Source organism: Ahaetulla prasina, chromosome 8 (assembly GCF_028640845.1).
Source record: "Ahaetulla prasina isolate Xishuangbanna chromosome 8, ASM2864084v1, whole genome shotgun sequence".
NCBI classification, from domain to species: domain Eukaryota; kingdom Metazoa; phylum Chordata; class Lepidosauria; order Squamata; family Colubridae; genus Ahaetulla; species Ahaetulla prasina.
This window is the reverse complement of record NC_080546.1, coordinates 53,078,162-53,105,455: the sequence shown is the minus strand read 5'-3', so window position 1 is coordinate 53,105,455 and position 27,294 is coordinate 53,078,162. Positions and strand designations below refer to the sequence as shown.

Sequence of the window (27,294 nt, the reverse complement as noted above, 5' to 3'; positions counted from 1 at the left end):
CCCTAATGGTTCTGTTCACCAATAAATGGACCTTCTTTCCAGTTAGCTTCCAGCCTCCAATTTGTTTCCAGCGCCTCTCTCCCAGCTTGGAACTGGACTTGGATATTTCTTCCAACAGTAGCATCCCCATGGTCATATGATCAAAATTCAGGCACTTGGCAATTGGCATCTAATTAATGCAGCTGCACTGTCCTGGAGTCATGTGATCACCATTTGTAACCTTTCAGGCTTACTTCCGACAAACGAAGTCAATGGAGAAAGCCAGATTCACTCAATGACCACATGATTCACTTAACAACTGCAGTGATTCGCTTAACAACTCTAGTAAAAAAGATCATAAACTGGGACAAAACTCAACAACTGTCTTGCTTAGCAGCAGAAATGTTGGGCTCAGTTATGATGATAAGTTCGGGACTTGTATTGAATTATTTTCATATCTACCAGAGATATAAAAGCTCTTGTTTTGTGTATATTTGCCAGCAGAGGTGGGTTCTACTTGCCTTTACTACTGGTTCACAACGCGGCCGCACGCATGCACCTAGAAGCTTCCTGATGACGTCTGGGTCAGTGGGCAGAGCCTCCTGCCGGTTTTACTATTGGTTCTTGCGAACCGGTCCGAACCGGGGGCAACCCACCACTGATTTGCCAGTTGAAACAACTGAGGATGGGAATGAATTAAACCTAAACTATTGTTGTTTTTAATGACATCTTTATCTATGTGAAAGTCATAAATTGAAAATATTACTCTGTAATGAATTATAAGATTAATAGCCAATTCCATGGAATGTTAGGAAAAGAACATTAATGATAATAGCATGCTGACATACATAGTTAACCTTTTAAAAATGCAAGTCACAATATTTCTTCCCCATTCCACTGGTGGATGATTTCTGAATTTATGTGAGAATGATAGCAAAAAGTATGTTTATTAATGAGCTTGAAATAGTTTATCTTGCCTGGGTGTCCTCTTTATAAATTGGTCTATTGGGGCTAATTTGCTGCAAAATGTTTTGATCAATTGGTGCACATTTTTCTTACTAAGTCTAAAACAACGTTCTGCTGTTAATCACAACTGCCCTCTATGGTTTATAAACTCTGGGTAGAGAACTAAAGCCTTGCTCTGACTCCTGCTGCTCCACCCAGGGACTGATTCATTGCCCTCCTTTTGCTTTTGCTGCCCAACTACAATTTATTTGTCAGTTTATTTATACCTGGATGTATGGCAGAGTTTTCATAAGTGGGGAAAGTAGCATTAAAAGGAGAAAAATGCCATATTTTATCCAGGTCCCTTTTAGCAACTTCCTTTTATAAATTAATTTACAATTGTTCAAAATAAGGCTGTACCAATATAAAACAAATATATATTTATGAACACATACAAGAACAAATATATATTTATGAGCAGATAATATTGTGTTATTATACATTCATTTATTGACAGTTGAAAAAATGTGCCTGCAGGGAATCAGAATTAGAAAATGCCTAAGATGTGAGAGATGAGCAAAAATATTCATTTTACAAAACATGTGTTTTCTGTTTCCCATTAGCTACAATCTGAACAAATGCAGACTTGTGTTACCTTCAGCAATTTGTTTAGAGGAAGAATCTAAATTACATGTGTACATCAGTGTTAAGATGAAGCCTTGTTGCATTATTGCCTTCCTATAATGTTGCAAACATTTTAGGATTCTGTTTAATTTGGCTTTGTGGGAAGAAATATCCATCTGGTTCAGTTCCAAGCTGGGAAAAAGACACTGGAAACATGGAGGGTGATTGGAAATATGGTTTATTGCAGTGGTGAAATCTGAACCGGTTTATTACCGGTTTGTTGGTTGCACATGCGTGGTGCGTGCCAAATGCGCACTGCGCACGCACATACACAATATGCACCAGATGCGAGCTGCGAGCAAAAAGGAGGCTTGGGAAGATAAGTAGAACATCACAGGGGTGGGATGGGTGGGTGATCAGCTCTAGCGCGCAATCATGGGAACCTTTTTAAAAACTTTTTAAAAGCATTTTTTACTACCGGCTTGGGCGAATAGGTAGTAAAAAAATTCTTTAAAAAAGTAAAAAAAAGGCTCCAAATGATCCCACAGCACACTGTGATCATTGGAGCTTTTTTTACTTTTTTAAAGAATTTGTTTAGTACTTATTCGCCCAAGCCAGTAGTAAAAAAATGCCTAAAAATAATAAAAAAGTTCCAACGATCAGCTGAGCAATGCGCAATCGTCGGAACCTTTTTTTTTTTTACTTTTTAAAGCATTTTTAACTACAGATTCTGGAGAACCGATAGTAAAAAAAAATGCTAAAAAGTATAAAAAAAAAATTCTGACGATCGCGCGTCGCTCAGCTGATCATTGGAATTTTTTTTTTACATTTTTACTACCAGTTCGGCGAACCAGTAGCATTTTTTACTACCGGTTTGGGCAAACCGGCCCAAACTGGTAGCATTTCACCCCTGGTTTATTGATGAAGCAGAACCACATGGATTTGCAGTTCTGGGCAGCTGACAAAATGGAGTTGACTGGGGTGGGGTGGGTTTATACCTACTTTGGGATTTGCACTTGAGCTTCCTGTTCCTGTGCAAGAACATATATTCTATTGGCTATTGTCAGATTCCTATGGGGTCATGTAGGTGTCATAGATGGCTCTATAGGCAAAAGAAGAAATACAAATCTTAGGTGTTTGTCTGAGCTAATCTGGTCAGCCTCTGGTTTATTGTTTATCTGAGCTCCCAGATAAAGTTTGGACTGCTCTGGGATGGTGCAATGAAGGGGTTTGTCTTCTGAAAGGGTGTTGGGTAATTGCTATTGTGGTTTAATGGCTTTCGTCCTGTTTTGGATCTTGAGTGAGGGGATTGCTTCTAATCTTACCATTCTGCCTTTGTTCAGACTTTGCTGCAGGGAGTTTCAAAATAGCCTGTCCTGAATGGATTTCTGCCTGAGTATTTGCTTTGCCTATGAATAGAGCTATCTAGATACTTGTTTTCCTCTTTCAATAATCTCTTTATCTTTTAAGTGCTGATATCTGCTGTGGACTATTAAGGAAAGTGGGGGCTGTTTTCTGCCTGTAAAGAAACATATTTCTTCATTTCTCTCTTTTGGGAAATACAATATTCTGCCTTTTTAAATATTCCCTAAAATATTTCATTCTTCTAGGGGGGTAGCCGCTGACTTTCTAAGCTTCTTATAGTTGCTAGTTGTGTTTTACGCCCAGTTCCTCATTAAAGCTCCATTATATTAGCTGCTTGTTCGAACTATGAGATGTATGAGAGCCTCTTTCTGAAACTTTACTTTGAATGTTTCATCTTTGCTAATTTCTATTTAATCAGAGGAAGAATTGATTTCAAAGGGGAGATTGTGTACTTTCCTGTCTTCCAAATAAATGTATAATAATTTCTTGACACACACAGACATAGACCCCAAATTATTTCACTTTTTAATGGTTATTTGTATATATTTTACCAGTATACTAGTATAACTGTATATATAAAATTACATATGTGCAATATTATATTCAATTCTCTGTATACTAACCAGGGGTGAAATCTAAACATTTTCCCTATCAGTTCTGTGGGCGTGGCTTAATTGGTGGGTGTGGCTTGGTGGTCAGATGACTGGGTTGGCGTGGCCAATAACAATAAATAATAAAAATAATAAAGTATAAAAAATAATAGATACCAAAAACCTATTTATTTATTTACCACACTTTATACACACACAACACAACACAACACAATTGACTCATAAACAATGTAAAAGCAGCTGCACTTCACACTTCACACAGCCACAAAAAGCTCAAAAACCAACTTAAACACTTTACACACACACAACACAACACAACACAACTGACACACACACACACACAAAATGCCACATACAGCTTTGTGAGATTTTGTGTGTCTGTATAGTTACAGTGAAACACTACAGAAACACACCAAATCTCAGAAAGCTGCACAAATATTTTATTTTATTATTTTATTTTATTTATATTTTTTAGATCGGGGTCTCCAACCTTAGTAACTTTAAGGTTTGTGGACTTCAATTCCCAGAGTTCCTCAGCCAGCAAAACAGGCAGTTTCAGTTGCTAGCAGATTCAGGCAGATGGATTTTACACAGGCATATTCATCTGCCTGAATCTGCTAGCAACTGAAACTGCCTGTTTTGCTGATGCTTTGCCAGCCCAAAAGGAACAGGGATAAGGTAAGTGGGGAAGGGGCAATTGGGTGGGCATGGGCTGTGATTTTAAAAGCTTGTGATGATCAGGAAAGTCAAATGGGATCGCCAGAGGAAAAAAAAGTTTTTAAAAGGCTCCTCTGATGATCCCATGAGGCTTGCCTTGTGGCAGCCCAGAACCTTTTAAAGGATGTTTTCTACAAGCTCTTCGGCCGAAGAGCTTGTAGAAAACATGTTTTTTAAGGTTCTGGTGATGAGGAATTCAGGTGAGATTGCCAGAGGAGCCTTTTAAACCTTTTTTTTTTCAACCTCTTCGGCTGAAGAGGTTTGTTTTGTTTTGTTTCGTTTTTAAAAAAGAGTTTAAAGGCTCTGTCGATCTCAGCTGAGCCACGGGAGCCTCAAAGGCTTTTTTTTTACTTTTAAAGGCATGTTTTCAGCTGAAGAAAAACTGCTTTTAAAAGTAAAAAAAACCCTCTGCTGATGGTGCGGCTCAGCAGAGGCAGTGGGGGCGGGGACAGGGATTTTTGCCGCCGGTTCTCCGAACCAGCAGCTGCCATCGTTACCAGATCGGGCAAACCGGTCCAAAACGGGAGCATTTCACCCCTGATACTAACCCATGATTAGATCTTGTTTTGCCAACAGGTGCAAACTAGAGTTCTAGAGATTTGGGGGGGGGGATGAAGAAAAAAAATGAGCATCCCTATCTAGTACCTTTTTCCTGCCCCAGAGGAGATGAAAGAATGTTATTTGGCTTAGTTTGTAACTGGGGGAGGTAAAGGTATAGGATAACAGCATATGATTCAAAGCTTTAAAAGTGCTTTAGATTGCATTTTTAAATAATCTGTTTTCATTTTTAAAAAACAAACACTTTTTCTATCAGAGTTACAGCACCTGGCTTTAATTATTTAGAGCTATGAAATTTGTTGGCAGCTAAATTGTTTGCAGTCAGATGCTAACAAATTAACCAGCTTTACTGGAGTGGATAAGAGTGGCAATCACATCTTTTACTAAAACAGCCAATCCCCATTAATAAGGAAGATTAGATGTTACTATAATTCAGGTTCTGATATTACATTTGACCAGTAGAGGGATGACTATATTATGGGCATTGCAGATTGAGAGAGAGAGACTTAATGTGGTATGTTGCAAAGCATTCTGATACAGGGAAAGAAAGTTGTGGGCTAACATATGTTTTATACCCTTCAGTGGGAAATCTATATATTATCAGATTTTCCATTCTTCATCATTTCAACCTCTTCTTTTAATCTCATTTTCCTGTTAAGGCTGCTAAATAAAATTTATTTTTCTCAGGAGCCAACTGAGGTAGATCCAGGGAGGAAAGAACTCCTGTTATAATAGAACTTCTGCTTTGTATATTAATGTGCGAAGTTTTTACATTCACAGTACAATGTTTATCTTCAAATAATGGAACAAAACTCTTGAATTATTGCATGCAGTATCAAATAGCGTATTTAATTTTGTTTTAAGCGTTTGTGTTGCAAATATATACATGCAAATATATACATGTGAGGGACACAATGGCTCAGTGGCTAAGATGCTGAGCTTGTCGATTGAAAGGTCGGCAATTCAGCAGTTCGAATCCCTAGTGCCGCATAATGGGGTGAGCTCCTGCTACTTGTCCCAGCTTCTGCCAACTTAACAGTTCAAAAACACGTAAAAAATGCAAGTAGAAAAATAGGGACCACCTTTGGTGGGAAGGTAACAGCGTTCCATGCACCTTTGGCTTTAATCATGCTGGCCACATGACCATGGAGACAGTTTTGGCAGAGCTGGCTCTTTGGCTTTGAAACGGAGATGAACACCGCCCTGTAGAGTTGGGAATGACTAGCACATATGTGTGAGGGGAACCTTTACCTTTTATATACATGTGAACTCTGCCTTGGAAAAGAGTAGACAAGGTTGTGGGAAGAGGAGGTTGCAAAGTGAGTAAGTCCTTAATTACTTTATTTTTTAAAGGATAGGCATATGTATCAATGTTATTGTGTATAAAAACTTGACAGCTTCTACATAATGTGACAATTGCTTGTCTTTCTGTTGTGAAGTCATCTGTACTTCAAAATCTTTGTTAGGATATTATCTTTTGAGAATATACTGTTGTAAAGGTATTGCAGTTCCCAGTATTTCTTACATTGGAATTGTTGAGAATTGTAGTTCAACAATCTCTCTCTCTCTCTCTCCATATACATATGCATATGCATATATTGATATACGTATACATACATTTATGAGTAGTTGTATATTTGCTCTCAAAGATTGATTAGATATGTGCATTTGTGTTGTCTCTGTGAGAGAGTGTCTAATCATAGGATCTGTATATATTGCCTCTGTGCATGTATGAATGTTTCTGTTGTCCCCTCAATGGCGTCTCAGTATTTGTATGTGTGCAGTGGAAAACACAGGATAGGCTCTATATATTCTGTCCTGGGTCATGTAAACAGGGAGGTGGGGGTTTAGAAAGGAGCACTTAGCATTAGGGGAATTTTAGAATTTTTCCTCTAAACCTCCAGCCTGATTTACATTCTATACCATTTTAACCCAATTTTTGTTTCACTGGATGAAATTATCCTCCTGATAGAAAGACTTCCAAACACCATTACATAATTTCTTTCCAACATTCCTTGTGAAATGAAGAGAGGGGGAGAGAGGGGGAAATAAAACAGTAGTGGAGGAGGGGAAAGACAACCTTATAATCCTTCATGTGCTAATGGTTCTTAGAAGTTATGCAAAATAATTTGATATGGATCGTCTTTTTCACAAGCATGAGTTTTTCATTTGTAGCAAGATCTAAATATGTCCAATTTTTTGTGAACTGCCTAGAGAGATTTTTACTAGCAATCCAGTTTGGTTTCCTAGTTTTGTATTTCTCTTCTTTATCTGTTTTACTCTGTATTCCCATGCAGCAGTGTATGGATAACAGAAGTGATTGCTTGCAGAAGGCTTTGGAAAATTGAGCTGAGGGCTATAGTTTGCCCACTTCTGTTGTGATTTAAGAGCTGTCCAGTCGAAGTACATTTTGTAGATAAAAATCAGATGAGAGAATGCAATCCTTGAAATTTCTCATCAGTAAATATGATGGGTACTATCTTCCCTGATGAAATACATTAGTCTCATCAGCACATAACTTCAACCTCTAATGTGGTTTGTTTGGTTTGGGATTAGTGTGATACGTGATCAGATCCATTACAATTTAGCATTATATTACAACTTAGTGTTATATGGATTGCATTCCCTCCAGAGTTGTATTCAATTGCCACTCTTTATGCTTTTAGGGAAGGAATCAAGTTCTTCAGGGCTTTTCAATTAAGTTACTTTTAACAGCAGTTTTAATTGTTTCTGTGACATTCTAATTGCTTATGATTTGTTGTTTAGTTTTAATTGCCATGGGTGCTGCTAGCAAATAAATAAAAACACCGACAAGTAGACATTACTTGTTCAATGAAACAAGATTTTAAAAATCCTGGTTTAATATTATATATAAACAGAGCTGGTATTTGACAATACCTTTTCTATTGTATCCTGCTGTGTTTGTAGTGTTATCATGCAATGATTGCATCAAAGAATCCTGTCATGTAAATGGGTCTAAATTTTGTTATTAAAAGAATACACTGGATCCTTTCCTAAAATGTCAGCATATCTTTCCTGTTTAATTTCAGTCTGTTCAAATCCAGTGTGTTTTGTGATTGGAGGATGACAATAACCATGTTTTTAATTCATTTTTTCTTCCAATTAATGAGGCCAAATCTCAGTCAAACAGACTTTTATCCTAGTTGGGCTGTTAGACATACTGTTCCCTGACCTGTTTGGATGATGAGACATGCTGTTTCTTGACATCCTAACTGCAGCGATAATTGGAAACAAAGGAAGGATTTAATGTTTTATAGCTTCCTTGTGCAAAACAAGATGAGAAAATGGCTGAAACTGATCATATGCCTTTTCTCAGTGTTCATCCTAATTAAAGTTACTTCACACTGTTATATGGAATCCTAGGAGATAAACAATATTACTATTGCTTCCTTTCATTCAGAAGAATTCTGAATATTAGAGAACCTTTTTGACATGTTTATAGTATACATGTTGCTTTTTCATATTGAAGAACATAATCAAATGCGTCAAGTTTTAATTAACTGATCTTGTATTCATACTTTATTGTTGGTTATGCTCTGATAATTAGTCTATTTAATTGCTGAATATATTTTTCCATATCACTGTTTTATTTTATTTTTTTAAACTCTAATTAATAGGGTATTTTATACATTAAACAAAAAAGTAGACGAACACCCACCCACCCACCAAGGGTAATTTCAATAAAGGGATTACATTGTCTGAGCTTTGAAGCTAAGTAAGGTCAAACCTGATCATTATTTGGATAAAAGACTTCCAGGCGCACTACACAGATTCTAGACTAGATTATGAAATAGGGAAAAGATTCATGGAAGAAGATAGGAAAACATATGCTGACATTTTAGGTTAAGATAAAAGCTCTTCGCAAACTGAAACCATCCCTATCTATTGGACCTGATGGACTATGTGCATACTTCTTAAAAAAGATTTCCACTAATATAGCAGAACCCTTAAGCATAATCTTTGAAAAAGCTTTCACGACCAGTTCCCTTTCCAAACTTTGGTCACTTGCCACGATCATCCCTATCTTCAAAAAAGGAGACCCCCCGCCTAGTTGAAAATTACAGACCTATCTCTCTTTGCTGTGTCGCCTGCAAAGTAATGGAATCTATCAGCAACCAATCCATTACCCTCCATTTAGAATCAAACAACCTACTCTCTAATAAACAATTTGGTTTCAGAAAAAAATTATCATGTAATTTACAACTTCTTCACTGCAAAAACATATGGACTACAAATCTTGATCAGGGCAAAGCAATAGATGCAATCTACATAGACTTCTGTAAAGCTTTTGACTCAGTAGTACATGATAAACTTCTCCTAAAACTAAAATCCTACGGCATCTCAGGACCCCTCCACAATTGGATTACAGCTTTTCTATCGAAGACAACAAGTGGTCAAAATTGGCAATGCTCTATCAAATCCTGTTCCTGTTAAAAGTGGCGTTCCCCAAGGCAGCGTTCTTGGACCAACACTCTTCATATTATACATTAATGATCTCTGTGACCATATTACAAGTAATTGTGTTCTCTTTGCTGACGATGTCAAACTATTTAACACCACCGACAATACAGCTATCCTCCAAAAAGACCTTGACTTTTTATCTGAATGGTCAAAAACTTGGCAACTCCAAATCTCAACCAGCAAATGCTCAGTCTTACATATTGGAAAAAAGAACCTTTAATATATATTATTGTGTCCTTGAAAATTTTGATGACCTAGACAAGGCAGAATGATTCAGCAATGATCTGAACTATAAAAAAAGTTGACCAATATTATTATATCAGCATAGATGAATTCTGTAGGAATTCTCTAGAGCAGTGATGTTGAACCTTTTTCTTGTGGCATGCTAGAAGTGTGAATGTGCGTGCGCAACAGCACGCATGCGTGCCAGCACCCATAATGCAATGCAAACTCTCCCACATGCACATGTACACATGACCCCCATGTGCTCCCCCACGCATGCGCTTCACATTGCGCATGCACATCCCGCACATGGGCTTCGCCCCCCCGCGCCCAACTGGAAAGTCGTTATTCTGAGGCAGAACCGATTCTTGCTGTGTCTGTATGCAGTGAGCTTTCTGGTGAGCTGGTGAGGCTGCGCAGTTACCACAGCGGCTTATAAAGCTCGGGCTGAGCCTGTGAGCCACCAGGTCTGGAGCTGGCAGCAGCCGCTTCCCTGGCAGTGGCAGGAGCAGCTGGCGGGGGAAAGAGGATGGTGGCAGGCTGCGGCAGCAGGCCATTCGTGTTGGCTAAGAGGCAGTGGTAATTCCTCCTCCTGCCAGTCTCGCACTCCGGGCAGTGTCCAACCAGCCATACTTGGCCTCCCCCTGTGGTAGCCCATGTGGATCCTGGGCAGCGCAAGTTTGGTGCCTTTCCTCATGGTGGCAGTGACAAGGCAGGCAGGCAGCCGGGCGCAGGGGAGCGACTAGTGGCAGTGCTCCTGGATGGCAAAGTCCTGAGGCTGCATGCGGCAATGACGGCATGGCCAGTGCACACGTGCGCTAAGACATTAAGGCCAGCTGATTGTCATGTGCACATGCGTATCAGTAAGCAGCAGACTAGCTGGCTGGTGCACATGCATGCCTTAGAAACCCGGAAGAGGAATGGGAAATGCCACATGTACCGGGCAACATGGCTCTGCGTGCCACTTCCAGCATGCGTGCCATAGGTTCGCCAACACAGCTCTAGAGTCTAGAACCATACTGGGAAACTAAATGTTTGGATTTCACCTACTGACACTAAATTTTTTTGCAAGTGCCAGCAATACATACTTTACTTAATTAAAGGAACACTGAATATTCTAAGTGTATAGGTGTAAATGAAGAGTTTCCCTCTATGTGCTAATAGTTGATTGTGTTGGTAAGGAATTTTAAGAAATCAGATTAGCTTTTGTTTGCATACAGTACAATGAAATATTTTCTCAATAATCTTTGTAACACTCTCTCAGGATCTGGCTTCAGCATACTAATCAATTTGAAATATAGCAATCCATCTTATATCTTTATCATACACTTTAAGGTATGATTGAAAACTAGCACATTACACATTAATTGAGACTTAAATTAATTCTTTTCTGCAAGATCTGATATCATATGAAAATAGAATTGAGAGAGATTGGAAGCTAAATTCTGTGAAGAGTCTGTCAACACATGAATGCCTTTACAGCTCCCATGTCAAGAATAGGTTATATATTAAACTCTAATCAAGCCCTCCTTTTTAGATGTGTGTATTTATATCTGATCTGTGGTTAAAGTTTCCTTTACTCAATTGGAAGTGCTTAATTTTTTTCCTTTAGCAACGGAATATTATCCCCATTTTTTGGTCCCTAATTGATTCAGTGCTGTTTTTTTCATTCTGAACCTCACTTCATACAATATAAAATTCTTACATGAAAGCACCTGCCTAAAAATTTAGATCTTGGTGTATGTATGTAAATTGAAATTCATGATATTCTAATAACTTACAGCCTGAGCCGTGGTGGCTCAGGCTGTAAGATAGCCTGTTATTAAAACACAGCTGCCTGCAATTACTGCAGGTTCTAGTCCCACCAGTCCCAAGGTTGACTCAGCCTTCGATCCTTTATAAGGTAGGTAAAATGAGGACCCAGATTGTTGGGGGGGCAATAAGTTGACTTTGTAAATATACAAATAGAATGAGACTATTGCCTTACACACTGTAAGCCGCCCTGAGTCTTCGGAGAAGGGTGGGATATAAATGTAAATTTAAAAAAAAACTATATATATTACTGTGTTTACACAGGATGGAATCTTTCTCAACTTTGCTTATCCTACACAATGATTTTACAATTTTCTGAACAGGGGTTTTTACATTTTCTCAAGGACATTTGTTCACAGCCCTATGTTTTTAGGACCATGACTCTTCTCTGGAAAACTTTTTTCAGACCCTGTGACTCAGTTCCTAATAATATGAGTGCTTTGTATCATAACTACAAGGATACCCTCCTCCACCATTTTAATTTTTTCCTTGCATAAAGCAGGGGGCAAAGTATCAGTCTACCAGTTCAGTCAGTGCATGTGATTAGTGATGCTCCTTTATGATCAATTGTCTGTTCAGGATTACCACTAAAAAAATTATCTGCTTTAAAAAAGTTTTCTCACTCTTTCTTTATTTTTATTTTTTTTTTGCTAAGGATTTTAAAGTATGCTGTTCAGCCAGTATAGTTGTTGAACTTTCTCCCTTTTCTGTTCATCTTGGAGAATAAGAATTGAGAGGATTACTTAAAGTGAACATACTGAAATGTAATTATCTTGTGAGAATCTTTCCCATATATAAAATAGTAAGTTGTCAAGGCATCAGATTTTTAAGCATCGTTACCAAGCCTCCTAGTTGGTTAGTAAGTCACAATAGTGAAGTACTGCCATAGTTTGGAGATTAAACATTAGGCAGGCAACTGTACAAAAGGAAATTCTCTTTAGTCAGAATTTCTCTCCTATCTTTGTCTGGCTGGCTATTTGGGACAAACCCTTTATAGCTTTTTACTTCACACCCATAAATTGTAAACTTGCATTCAAGTCATTTTGAAGCCTCTTCTGGTTCTCCTTACTCAGCTCTTTGTCTCATTCATCCACCGTTCTTTGGTTCCACTCTGCCTCATTTTTTGTAGACTCTACATTGTGTTCACTTCTCCAATCCATCTTTTTCTTCTATTTCCACTTCTGTCTTTATTCAACATGCACTTTTTTTGTATTTTATCTGTATCCGCTGAGTTGATTCTCTCTAGTGTTAAAAGAAGACCTTCTTTTCTTTTCCTTCTCTTTTATGTTCTCCACTTTCTTTCCAATTTTATTTCTCCTCACTAGTACATTTTTCCTCTATACAATATCTGCACATTTGCTCTCTCTTTCTTTTCATTTATAACTTCATTTATACAAAAAACTCCTTGCTTTCTGAAAGGCTCTTTCATGCCAAAACATCTTTGCAATAAACTATTTTCACAGCACTTTTATTATGAGCTTGGACAAGGAAAAGGTTTGAACTGAGGAGCAGAGAAGAGAAAATAGTCCTGTCTTCAAACAGGAGTAAAAAGAGGATCCAGAGAACAACCAACTGGTTAGCTTGTTGAGAAAATTCTGCAACCAAGTTTTCAGTCATCAGTTTGTAGGCATTTAGAGAATAATAGATTGCATAATAGAAGCAGGTATAAGATTGTAAAGAATAAATATGCCAAATATTTGAGATCTCTCTCTCTCTCTCTCCATATGCATATGCATATACTGATATACATATACATACATTTATGAGTAGTTGTATATTTGCTCTCAAAGATTGATTAGGTATATGTATTTGTATTGTCTCTGTGAGAGAGTGTCTAATCATGGGGACTGTATATATTGCCTCTGCATGTATGAATGTTTCTGTTGTCCCCCCCGCTTTCCCTCTCCTTCTTTCCCCCTCTCTCCTTGGTGTGACCATCATAAGAGAGATATTTTTCAATGACTTTAAGGGTCTTGGAATTCCATTATATCCTCAAGGCACGCAGCAAAAAGTCAACACATTTCTCTCCTACCACCACCACCGCCACTACCCTCTATTTCTTCCCACACCTGAGGACAGGCTGGTATTCTTTCCCTTGCAAAGCCTGTACAGCCATCTTATTCAGCTTTTGAGATTTCCAGCAATTGTTCTTCATCCCAAAGCATATATGGGGGAAGCTCTGGAATCTGTTCTGAAACTCCAGGGGGAAAAAAACTGTTCTTAACAAGCATGACCCTTTATATCACATTTCTTTATCTTTCTGTTGCTTCCACCTGGTATCTTCTATCTTCTGAAATATTTTGTGCTATTGTTCTTTTGCAAATGTCTTATCCTATCCCATAATTCTTCATTTTCCTTGATAACAGAATAACAGAGTTGGAAGAGACCTTGGAAGACTTGTAGTCCAATCCGTGCTCAAGCAGGGGACCCTATACCCGTGATGGTGAACCTTTAACGTTCCTGCGTGCTGGCCTGCGTGCCAGAAGTGGCACAGGAAACCATCCCACGAGGTATGCGCGGCCCTACTGCCTTCGTGCACGCGGGAGCGCCAGTACCTAGAAGAGTGGCAGTCCATCGCACATGCGCGAGCCGGCACCCAAACACCTGGATACCAGCATGGAAGCTCACCCGACGAACAGCTGGCCAACCCGGAAGGTTGGGTGCCGGCTGGCGCATGTGTGCCGGAACACTGCTCTTCTGTGTTCCACTGCTCCCGCGCATGCGATGACCAGCTGACTGGCATGTGTGTGATCACAGGATCACAGAAGAGGAGCCAGTGAGGCTGCGCTCTTCGTCGTGGGATAGTTTCGCGTGCCGCTTCCAGCACATGTGCCATAGGTTTGCCGACACTGCCCTATATCATTCCAGACTTCTTAAAAGCCTCCAGTGATGGAGTACCCACAACTTCTGAAGGCAAGCTGTTCCTTGGTTAACTGTTCTCACTGTTAGGAAATTTCTCCTTAATTCTAGTTAGCTTCTCTGATCTCTCCTTGATTAGTTTCCATCAATTTTTTCTTGGCTTGCCTTCTGGTGCTTTGGAAAATAGGTTGACCCATTCTTCCTTGTGGGAGCCCCTCAAATATTGGAATACTGCTATCATGTCACTCTTGTCTTTCCTTTACTAGACCCAATTCCTGCAACCGTTGTTCATATATTTTAGCCTTCAGCCTTCTAATCATCTTGCTTTTTTTTGCATTCTTTCCAGAGTCTCAACATCTTTTTTATAATATGGTGACCAAAATGGATGCAGTATCCTAAATGTGATTTTACTAAAGCATTTTACTAATGTTTTATGAAGCGGTACTAGTACATCATGTGATCTTGATTCTATCCCTCTGTTAATGCAGCCAAGGATTGTATTGGCTTTTTTGGCTGCTGCCACACATTGCTAGCTCATATTTAAGTGATTGTCCACTAGGACTCTAAGATCCTTTTCACAGTTACTGCTGTTGAGTCAGGTTTCACCTAATCTGTACCTGTATATTTGGTTTTTCTTACCTAAGTGTAAAATCTTACATTTCTCACCGTTGAATTTTATTTTGTTAGATAGGGCCCAGTGTTCAAGTCCGTTGAGATCCATCTGGATTTTGAGTCTATCTTCTGGGGTGTTTACTATTCCTGCCAGTTTAGTGTCATCTACAAATTTGATGAGTTCCCTTTTTGTTCCCTCATCTAAATAGTTTATGAAGGTGTTAAAGAGGGCTGGGCCTAAAATGGAACCTTGGGATACCCCACTGCTTACTTCCCTCCACTGTAGATAAACTGGAGGTTTGTCTCTAGCCTTTTTATCTTTTCTTCCACGGGGAACCAGTTAGCCTCTACTTGCAGCATTTATATATGGCACATCCTCTGCAGGTCACAAGCATCATTCTACATGCATGTTATTCAGATTAGGAGAATAATTAGAAGAATAAAAGGAAAAATGTTTTCCTGTTGATGTCTACTATCATCTTCCATTTGTTCTCCCTGTACACTTACCAAGATTCTATGATTAGGGCAAGCAATAGATGGCTGTATATTGTATGATTACAGGGGCAGACTTACCACTCATTGAATCTACTTCTGTTCTCTATTTCCAATCAAAGGTCAAAAGGTAGCATTTTTAAAAAAAAATTCTCAGCCATGATGGCATGTGATGCTTTTTATTTATACAAAGACCATGAAGAATTTAAAATCAGAGACAAGGTGAGTTAGAGACAATGGCTCTACCTTGAAGGAATTGAAAAACACCCTGAATTTTCCAGTTGTGCATTGGCTTCAGGATTTGTAGAGTTAGAGCACAGCCCAAGAGAGCTGTAATGAAAAAGAATTCAGTGCTGGGAATTATTAAGAAAAAAATATGCAAAAATAAAACAGTTATGTTCAGTTAAAAATAAAATGCAGGAAAGAGCATAGGATATCCTTTCTGCATACTGATCTTTTTTTAAAAAAAGCATTTAGGCCTTGTCAATGTTTCTTAATCAACCTTTTCTCACTTATTCTTTAAAGTGGAGATATTGAACAGGGTAGTGCCTGAAGAGGCACTTCTGAATTAAATTGCTTAATTTTCTCTATGTCTGTATCTAGGAAAAAATTCTATAATCTTAATTCAATTATTTTGTTATTTTGTTTTTAGGTTAACAAAGCCATTATCCTTTGCAGACTGTGTCGGAGATGAGCTACCATGGGGATGGGAAGCTGCATATGATCGTCAGATTGGTGTCTACTATATCGATCACATAAACCGTAAGTGTTTTCTGTAAGTGCTGTATTGATTATATAAGAAGGCTTATCCAGATTAGACTCTGCTGTTAGACTCTTAACAAGGACTTGAAAACAGAAGATTTCTTATGAGACAGTTGAAACTCCCCACAGCAATTCACTTGGTTTATTTTCTTAGGAAAAACATTATAGTTTCTACTGCTGCTACTTTTCCTCCTACTTCATTTTCTTAGTGCTGTATATCCTATCAAGTGGATTTCAGAATTACTTAGCATAATCTATTAACCTTAAACTTTCATGTTACCAATTAAAACATTATGTTTTCTGTTTGTGCAAGGAGCTCCCCAGGTTTTGACAAAACATTCTAATTAATCCCGCAAATCTACTTTTTTCTCAATGAGAAAATCAGGAGATATTGAAGAACCTTCTAAGAAATACATTCATGCAAAATTGCATTACAGTTATATCGAATTCCCTATGTTCTTGTTCTTTAGGCTTTTAGTAGGATTGTAGAGATGGTCAAAGTGGCAGCAAACAAATAAAAAAGAAGTTGTAACAGCAATCTGATGGAAATCTCAAAAGTTTTCTGAACAGTAATAAATAATACTTTTAAAAATCTTTAGGTGGAAAAGAAGCTATTAGATTCAGAACTGGTCAACTATATCCTAAAATAGTATAGGTAGTCCTCACTTAATAATGATAACTGGGACCAACAACTCCATTGCTAAATGACACAGTTATGACAGCACTTGCTGTAGTTCCAGTTACTGCTGTTAGGCAAATCCTGCATAATTGCATCGTCCCACATGATCGTTGTTTGTGACTTTCTACCAGCTTCCCCATTAACTTTGCTTGTCGGAAGCCAGCAGTGAAAATCGCAAATGGTGATCATGTGACAATGGGACATTATGACCATTATAATTGCAAGCCTGTTGCCAAGCAATTGAATTATGATCACCTGACTGCAGGGATGCTGCAACATCCATATCTATGAGGAACAGTCATAAGTCTTCCTCATTCAGTGCTGTTGTAATTTTGAACAATTAGTCATTCAGCAAGGAATACTGGTACAGTGAGGATTAAATCTAAATCTAGTCATAAAATTGTAGGGCAGGAGGGATGAGGATGGAAGAGGACCAAAGTGGCCAGAAACCTGAGCAGTTGCCTCCACTTGTATTAATATGTCTACTGACATAACTTTCCTCCTCCTCATTTGCATAATTTACTATAAATGTGAGAGGTATACAGTCCTACAGTGGTGCAATACAATGTTATTCTTGGATGAGTTCTGATAGATTTCATGAAATATCTAAGAGACAGTATGGAATGGAGATTAAAGTGTTACGCTAGTGGGCAACCCAGGACATAGTCTAATCTCAGCCATGGAAACTTACTGTGTTATATTGACCCAATTACTCTCATTTAGCTAATCTATCTAATTGACTGTTGTTGAGGAAAAAAATTAGAGTAAGGAAATGCTTTGTATGCGTCTTGAACTCCTGTTACAAAAAATGAGATCTAAATCTAATAAAAAATTAAGTCATTTGTAAAAATCCATAGAGGCAATTAGTTAATTGATGTTATTAATTTTAATTTTAATTCATTATATGATTTTTAGAGGGCATGATGGCTTAACAGTTAAAGATACTGACTTGTCACAGCCCAGGTTCGAGATCAGAGTTCCATGTGATGGGGTGACCTCCCATTGCTTGCCCCAGCTCCTGCCAACCTAGCAGAATGAAAGCATGCAAATGCAAGTAGATAAATAGGTACCACTTTGGTGGGAAGGTAACAGTATTCCATGCACCGCAGTGTATAGTCATGCTGGCCACATGACTACAAAAGTATCTTTGGACAATACTGACTCCCTCGGCTAAGAAACAGAGATGAATATTGCTCCCTAGGACATGACTGGCAGGCGAAACCTTTACCTTTATCTTTATATTATTTTTAACTACTTTGAATACTCATCAGAATAAAAATTCAGGGAATAATTTATTTATTTATTTATTTATTAATCAAACTTATATACCGCACCATCTCCCGTAGGACTCAGGGCGGTTCACAGGCATATTAAAACGATATAATAAATAAACATTAAAAACCCAATTAAAACTAAATATTATGATAGCCAGATCACTAAAAACGGTAAAAAATCAGTTAAAAACCCATTAAAATTTAGCTAAAACATTTTATTCTTAGGCTAGTCGAACTCCCCACTGGCTTACGTCAACTGCCTGATCTTCGGACCTTTCGTCGTGAGCTTAAAACATATTTATTCATTCAAGCAGGACTGGCATAAATAGTTGATTTTAAATTGGCGTTTTAATAATATCTTAAATTTTTAAATGTTTTAATTATTGGCTGTATAGTAATAGTTCATTTTAAATTCTTTTAATTGTATATATTCTGTGTTTTTATTCTGGCTGTACACCGCCCTGAGTCCTTCGGGAGAAGGGCGGTATAGAAATTTAATAAAATAAAATAAAAATAAATAAATAAATAAATAGTCCAGCGCGCTGAAATAATAAAGTCTTCAGTTCACGTCTGAAGGTCCGGAGGTCGGGGAGTTGTCGTAATCCCGGAGGAAGCTTGTTCCACAGGGCAGGTGCCGCCACAGAGAAGGCCCTCCCCCTGGGGGTCGCCAACCTACACTGCCTGGTCGACGGCACCCTGAGGAGGCCCACTCTGTGGGAGCGCACGGGTCGTTGGGAGGCAATCGGTGGCAGGAGGCAGTCTCGAAGGTATCCCGGTCCTAAGCCATGGAGCGCTTTAAAGATGGTAACCAAAACCTTGAATTGCACCCGGAAGGCTACCAGTAGCCAGTGTAGACCGCGCAGGATGGGTGTTATATGGGAGCAACGCGGTGCTCCCTCTATCACCCGCGCGGCCGCATTCTGGACTAACTGGAGCCTCCGGGTGCTCTTCAAGGGGAGCCCCATGTAGAGAGCATTGCAATAGTCCAGGCGGGAAGTGACGAGGGCGTGAGTGACCGTGCGTAAGGCGTCCCGGTCAAGGAAGGGGCGCAACTGGCGAATCAGGTGAACCTGATAAAATGCTCCCCTGGCGACGGCTGTCAAGGACAGTCGATCGTCCAGGAGAACGCCTAAGTTGCGCACTCCCTCCCTGGGGGTCAGTACTTCCTCCCCCACGGTCAGCGATGGTGTAAGCTGACTGTACCGGGATGCCGGCACCCACAGCTACTCTGTCTTGGAAGGGTTGAGTCGGAGCCTGTTCTTCCCCATCCAGACCCGCACGGCCTCAAGACACCGGCCCATCACCTCAACGGCTTCATTGGGGTGGTTCGGGGTGGAAATGTACAGCTGAGTATCATCAGCGTACAGATGATAATCCACCCCGAAACCACGGATAACCTCACCCAGCGGCTTCATATAGATGTTGAACAGGAGAGGCGAGAGAACAGACCCCCTGAGGCACCCCACAAGTGAGGCGCCTTGGGGTCGACCTCTGCCCCCCTGCCAACACTGTCTGCGAACGGTCGGAAAGATAGGAGGAGAACCACCGATAAACGGTGCCTCCCACCCCCAATCCCTCCAACCGTTGCAGCAGGATACCATGGTCGATGGTATCAAAAGCCGCCGAGAGATCTAATAGCACCAGGACAGAGGAACAACCCCTGTCCCGGGCTCTCCAGAGGTCATCCATCAACGCGACCAAAGCTGTCTCGGTGCTGTATCCGGGTCTGAAACCAGACTGGAATGGGTCCAGATAGACAGTTTCCTCCAGGTGTTGAGGAAGCTGATATGCCACCACACTCTCAACAACCTTCGCTAAGAAGCGAACGTTGGAGACTGGACGGTAGTTCGCTAAGACAGCCGGGTCCAGGGAGGGCTTCTTGAGGAGGGGCCTCACCACAGCCTCTTTCAAAGCGGCGGGGAAAACACCCTCCAACAAAGAAGCGTTGGTAATTCCCTGGAGCCAGCCTCGTGTAACCTCCCGAGTGGCCAGTACCATCCAGGAGGGACATGGGTCCAATAAACATGTGGTGGAATTCAACCTACCCAACAACCTGTCCATGTCATCAGGAGACACAGGATCGAACTCAGCCCAGATAACATTCTCAAGACTCGTCTCCGCCATCCCACCTGGATCTATCCAATCAGTGTCCAGGCCATCCCGAATCTGAGCGATTTTATCAGACAGATACTGAACAAAATCCTCAGCACGTCCCTGCAAGGGGTCCTCCCGAGCCTCCTGCGTAAGCAGGGAGCGGGTCACCCTAAACAGGGTGGCTGGGCGATTATCTGCCGCTGCGATGAGTGCAGAGAAATAGTTATGTTTCGCCGCCCTGATCGCCACTAGATAGGTCTGAATATATGACCTCGCTAGTGTTCGGTCAGGTTCGGAGCGGCTGGACCTCCAGGCGCTCTCTAGGCTTCTTTTCCGGCGCTTCATCTCTCTCAGCTCCTCGTTATACCAAGGAGCTGGTCGAGTTCGTCGCCGGGTCAGAAGCCGCAAAGGCACAACGCGGTCTAAGGCGGCAGCGGCCGCCTCATCCCAGGCAGCCGCCAGCTCCTCAGCCGAGCCGTGGGCTAACTCCCTCGGAAATGGCCCAAGCTCTGTCAGAAACCTCTTGAATGAATAGATGAAAGAATTAACATAACTTCTTCTATCACCCAAAATAGATTAGAAGTATTATAGAATAGAATAGAATAGAATAGAATAGAATAGAATAGAATAGAATAGAATAGAATAGAATAGAATAGAATAGAATAGAATAGAATTTTTTATTGGCCAAGTGTGATTGGACACACAAGGAATTTGTCTTGGTGCATATGCTCTCAGTGTATATAAAAGAAAAGATACGTTCATCAAGGTACAACATTTACAACACAAACGATGAGAAGCTTAATAGTAGTGCAGGTTTAGTAAATAGTTTGACAGTGTTGAGGGAATTATTTGTTTAGCAGAATGATGGCCTTCGGGAAAAAATTGTTCTTGTGTCTAGTTGTTCTGGTGTGCAGTGCTCTATAGCATCGTTTTGAGGGTAGGAGTTGAAACAGTTTATGTCCTGGATGTGAGGGATCTGTAAATATTTTCACGGCCCTCTTCTTGATTCGTGCAGTATACAGGTCCTCAGTGGAAGGTAGGTTGGTAGCAATTATTTTTTCTGCAGTTCTAATTATCCTCTGAAGTCTGTGTCTTTCTTGTTGGGTTGCAGAACCGAATCAGACAGTTATAGAGGTGCAAATGACAGACTCAATAATTCCTCTATAGAACTGAATCAGCAGCTCCTTGGGCAGTTTGAGCTTACTGAGTTGGCGCAGAAAGAACATTCTTTGTTGTCCTTTTTTGATGGTGTTTTTGATGTTAGCTGTCCATTTTAGATCTTGCGATATGATAGAACCTAGAAATTTAAAGGTTTCTACTGTTGATACTGTGTTGTCTAGTATTGTGAGAGGTGGAAGTACGGAAGGGTTTCTCCTAAAGTCTACCACCATTTCTACGGTTTTGAGTGTGTTCAGTTCCAGATTGTTTTGGTTGCACCACAAGGCTAGTCGTTCGATCTCTCGTCTATATGCGGATTTGTCATTGTCTCGAATGAGACCAATCACTGTTGTGTCATCTGCGAACTTCAGTAGCTTAACAAATGGGTCATTGGAGATGCAGTCATTGGTATACAGAGAGAAGAGAAGTGGGGAGAGCACACAGCCTTGGGGGGCCCCTGTGCTAATTGTACAGGTATTTGATGTGATCTTGCTTAGCTTCACCTGCTGCTTCCTGTTTGTTAGGAAGCTTGTAATATAGTGAATGACAGCAATTTCATTATTTAAAGAAAACACCAGAATAAGAATGTGAGTTGTTACAATATTTTAATGGAATTGATTCAAATAAATACTCAAAAGTTGACAAAAGTAATTACCGTATATACTCGAGTATAAGCCGAGTTTTTCAGCACGTTTTTTGTGCTGAAAAACGTCCCCTCGGCTTATACTCGGGTCTATACGGCTTATACTCGAGTTTTTTTTTTAAGCCCCTCGGCTTATACTCGAGTATATACGGCTTATACTCGAGTTTTTTTTCTTCTTCACATTTTACCGGACGGCTGGGAAGCCCTGCCGGTGCAGTGAGAGGCGGGCGGGGAGCCGCCAGCCTTCTCAGCTGAGGAGGAGGGTTTCAACCGGTAGGTGCCTCATTTCCCACCCTCGGCTTATACTCGAGTCCCCAGTTTACCCCAGTTTTTGGGGTAAAATTGGGGACCTCGGCTTATACTCGGATCGGCTTATATTCGAGTATATACGGTATATACTTAGAGTTACAGATTAAAAAGGACAGCAATAGACTAGCTGAGAAATATTGTTCCAGAATATTAGACTTTACATTAATTGTAAAATCAAATGTTTTAGAGATCTTACACCACATTCTTAAGGCTTAGAAGATGAGCAAATAGTAATAGTATGGATTATACATAGATAAATAAAATAGCTAGATTGGAATTTGGTTACACTTTGAATTTTGATTTGCTTTTGTTTTCATAGGCCCTAACCATTAGAACAGAATGCAAATATTTGTGGAGAATTATCTCCTCACCTGCTGTGGGCTTTTGGGAAAAGAGGGACTTCAGCTTTTAGTAAATGCATTTTGAGGAGGGTGGTAGATTGGTGTGTCGTTCCCCCCCCCCCCGTTAAACTGGTTTTTCCTCATCCTTTCAGAATGAAGAATCAGATACTTAAAGCATTCTCAGTGATACATTAATCCATTTGATGTTGCAATTTGAGTGATTTTTTTCTGGAGTGCAGTCACCATCGGTATGTTGGCTATAGGAGTGGTGCTCTTAAGAGAACACCCTTTGTTTGAGTTAGTGGAAGGTAAGCTGCCTGTGATAAGGGTCAGAGGCAGGTCACATGTCTTACATGCTAAAATTGAGATTATAGCTTTTAATTCACCTGACTGGAATGCAATAGACTGATAATTATGAACTGCACTGCTCAAGAGTTTACAAAATGTTTCATTAAAGTTTAACTGTAGAAATAGTGATTTAAGGGAAGCTACATTTTTACCTGTGTAATAATATATGTTTGGACTGGCAGTTACTGCTGCAACTGTTAAGGATTGTACAGTTTCAAATCCAGAAATATTTCCCTCGTGCTTTTTTTTAGTCTATGAAGGACTTGCTTATTAAAAGAAACCTCTTAATCTTCCCTAAGAAAATAATTCATACCAAACTTTCCTGTAGCCCACATTGTTTTGTGGCAGCTTATGAACTGTAATGTCATGGCTAAGATTGAAAGTTATAAAATGTTATTTCAGTTATGATGTGTAAATTACAATTTCACTTTGTTTAACCACTATTTACTGAATAAACCATACAGCAATTAGTGGATTTGTTCAAAATGTTAATGTTGGAAAAAATGTAGAAGTTGGATTAGTTTCTGTTCACCTAAGGATTCATTGGAAAATATAATTTGTTTATGCTTAAACTTTTACATGCAATTCAGACTCCCCCAAAATAGACTAGAAGTATTATAATTATATAATAAGGTTTATGGCCAAATAAGCCACTTTTAACGTATGTTAAAACATGTTTAACATGTATTGCTTCTTGAAGTTCTCCATAGTGTTGGAGACAGCAGCCAGGCATGGGTTGTAATCGTCTATTCAGATGAAGGACTGAGTCTGTCAGTGTTGTTAAGTCCCGCCCCTGTTGCTAGGGGCTTCCAGCTTTTTAAAAAAATTATTATTAAAAAAGTTTTACAAAGTTTTCCCCCTTTCCCCTCCCCGACGCCCCTCTCCCGACGCCCCTGACGCCCTTCCCCGACACCCCTCCCTCCCTCCACAACCCTCCCCCAACCTTCCCCAACATCCCGGAACAAACACAAGGAATAGTTAAAAATAAAACAAACATATGCTTAAAAATTTTCCCTCCTAACTCAATTATACTCCTACAATTCTCATCAAATCCTAACCTCCCCCAAAACAATCAGAAATAATACATCCTAATCATTCAAAGGCAGTCTGATAACTCTTAGTCTTATATCTGCTTTGAATATAGTCAATCCATTTTTTTCCATTCGTTTAAATATCTTTCTTGTGTATTGTCTTTCAGAAAGGCTGAGATTTTTGCCATCTCAGCCAAATTGGTAACTTTCAATATCCATTCTTCTATTGTGGGTACTTCTTTTTTCTTCCAATACTGTCCTATTAGTAATCTTGCTGCTGTTATTAGATTTAAAATCAGTTTAGTCTCAATTACTGTAGAGTCTGTAATAATTCCCAGCAGAAAAAATTGCGGCAGGAACTTTATTTTATTTATTTATTTATTTATTTGATTTTTATACCGCCCTTCTCCTGAAGGACTCAGGGCGGTTTACAGCCGACATAAAAATAAATTTATAAATAGAATTAAAAACATTTAAAAAATCTTATTATATTTGGCTAACCCCATTTATCTTCTTTTTCAAAACATTTTGTAAAATCCACCAAATTTTTATCCAAAAAGCCTTAATATTCTTACAAGTCCACCAAATATGGAAATATGTAGCGTCATCACAATTACATCTCCAACATTTTGCTTCCATATCTGGATATATACACGATAGTTTCTTTGGATCTAAATGTCATCTATAAAACATTTTATAAAAATTTTCCCTTAAATTCTGTACCTGCATAAATTTAACATTTCTAACCCAAATATTTTCCCAAGTATCCAATAATATTGGCTCCTGAAAATTTTGTGCCCACTTTATCATACAGTCTTTTACCAAGTCCCTTTCAGAATCAATTTCAAGTAACACATTATACAATCTCTTTATATGCTCCTGAGAATGATTTCTAATTTGCTTTACCAAATTTTCCTCATTCTGGACTATACCAATTTTCTGATCTTCCTTCCATCTAGCACGTAGTTGCCCATATTGAAACCAAGTATAATTTTTCCCTTCTTCTTTTAATACGTGCAAAGATTTTAATTGCAAACTACCTCTTTCAGTATATAAAAGATCTTTATATATAGTCATTTCCTGATTCTGTTCTAAATTTATAGTCTCTATTGTATGTCTAGGACTTGCCCACATAGGAACATTGTAATTTAATTTATAAAAATATTTCTTCCAGACACGCAAGACAGCAATTCTTAACACATGATTCTTAAAAGCCTTATCCACTTTTTTATCATAAATTAAATATGCATGCCATCCATATAGCAAGTCATAACCTTTTATGTTCAGGATTCTTTCCTCCGTTAAATTAAACCAATCACTTATTGCAGAGAGAGCAGCTGCTTCATAGTATAATTTAAAATTAGGCATTTTTAAATCTCCCCTTTCCCGGGAATCTTGAATTATTTTCATTTTAACCCTTGCTTTTTTACCTTCCCATATAATTTATTAATTCCAGTCTGCCATTCCTCCAAATTCTTATCTTTCTTAATTATTGGTATCATCTGAAAGAGGAATAAGAATCTAGGTAAAACTTTCATTTTGATAGCAGCTATTCTCCCCAGCAATGATAATTGCAATTTTTTTCAAACAATCAACTCCTTTTGAACTTTTTGCCATAGAACCTCATAATTATTCTTGTACAATTTTACACATGATGATGTAATATAAACCCCTAAATATTTAACCTTTTTTACAATTTCAAATCCTGTTATCTCCTCTAATTTTTCTTTCTGTTGTCTGGTCATATTTTTTATTATCACTTTTGTTTTATTCTGATTTACCTTAAACCCTGAAACTTTTCCATATCGATCAATTATTTCCAACAGAGATATACTTGAATTTATAGGGTTTGTTAAAGTAATCACCAAATCATCTGCAGAACTCTCAGTTTATATTCATGTTGTCTAACTTTGATTCCCTCTATCTCCTTTGCTTCTCATATTTTATCCAATAATGGCTCCAGAGTCAAAATAAACAACAATGGTGATAAAGGACATCCCTTTCTTGTTCCTTTCGCAATCTTCAAAGCTTCTTTTAAGCTACCATTAATTATTATCTGAGCTGTTTGCTCTCCATAAATTGCCCTAATTATTCTTACAAAACCATCTCCAAATTGCATTTTTTCGATTAATTTAAATAAAAAATCCCAGTGTAATCAATCAAAAGCTTTCTCTGCATCGAGAAAGATAAATGCTGCTGGAATAAAATTTTTGTTTTCTAAATATTCCAATAAGTTAACAATCTGCCTAACATTATTCCTCATCTGTCTCCCTTTTATGAATCCAGATTGATCAGGATGAATTCTTCGTTGTAAAACTAACATTAATCTATTAGCTATTATTTTAACAAATAATAGATAGATGATGTCACATCCCTCCCTCTCTGTTGAGAGAGAGCTGTTCAATTTTGACATAGATGGGCTCTTTGACCCCTCTTTCAAACCAATGGTCCTCTCTGTCCAAAATGTGGACTTTGTTGCATTCAAAAGAGTGGCCTTTGTCTTTTAAATGCAGATGGACTGCTGAATATAGTCCTATTGGGTTTATTCTCCTATGTTGTGCCATGCGTTTATGAATTGGTTGTTTTGTATGGCATGACATGGTGGGAATCAAAATATTGATCTGTGTGTGTGGGTTTTCTGTAAACTTCAATGTTAAAGCTTCTGTCTTCCTTAATGAATACACATTAAGGAAAACAGAAGCCTTAACACTGAAGTTTAAGGAAACCATCACACATAGATCAATATTTACATTTTGATTCCCACCACCAACTGGAGCAAAAAATGGGAATCATCAGAAGCCTACGCCACTGAGCTGAAGGCCTGCCTACCAGCAAAGATGGGAAAGAAAAAGAACTAAAACTCATAAAGGAAGCCCTCAGAACATCTGGCTATCCCAAATGGGACTTCATCAAATCTCGAAAAAGACCCTACATGAGCTCCTCCATAACAAACAACAAAGATAACAAAAAAGGAAGCAATGTTGTCATTCCATATTGGAAAAGCTAAGGAGGATCTTCAGCCAACACAACATACATGCACGCTTCAAACCCAAGAATACACTAAGGCAGAAGCTTGTCCACCCCAAGGATAAAACACCCAGACACAAACTGAGCAATGTGGTATATGCACTACAATGCAGTGAGCCATGTGCTGATCTGAACATTGGGGAAACAAAACATTCATAAATGCATGGCATAGCATACAAGAATAAACCCATCAGGGCTAGATTCAGCAGTCAATCTGCATTTAAAAGACAAAGGCCATTCTTTTGAAGACAGCAAAGTTCACATTTTGGACAGAGAGGACCGCTGGTTTGAAAGAGGAATCAAAGAGCCCATCCATGTCAAAATTAAACAGCCCTCTCTCAGCAGAGAGT

The 27,294-nt window shown here is 39.0% G+C and overlaps 1 protein-coding gene across 4 annotated transcripts in view; it reads left to right on the top strand.

The window, feature by feature from the left end:
• The window catches only part of WWC2 (WW and C2 domain containing 2), a 192,914-nt gene that overhangs the window by 39,013 nt on the left and 126,607 nt on the right, over positions 1-27,294 (top strand). For 3 of the 4 annotated variants that reach the window (XM_058192842.1, XM_058192845.1, XM_058192843.1), the window contains one exon: positions 15,931-16,040. In XM_058192842.1, coding sequence (XP_058048825.1) covers positions 15,931-16,040 — 110 coding nt within the window. Of the gene's footprint in view, positions 1-13,681; positions 13,826-15,930; positions 16,041-27,294 lie in introns of all 4 variants that reach the window. The other variant, XM_058192844.1, reaches the window with a different exon arrangement.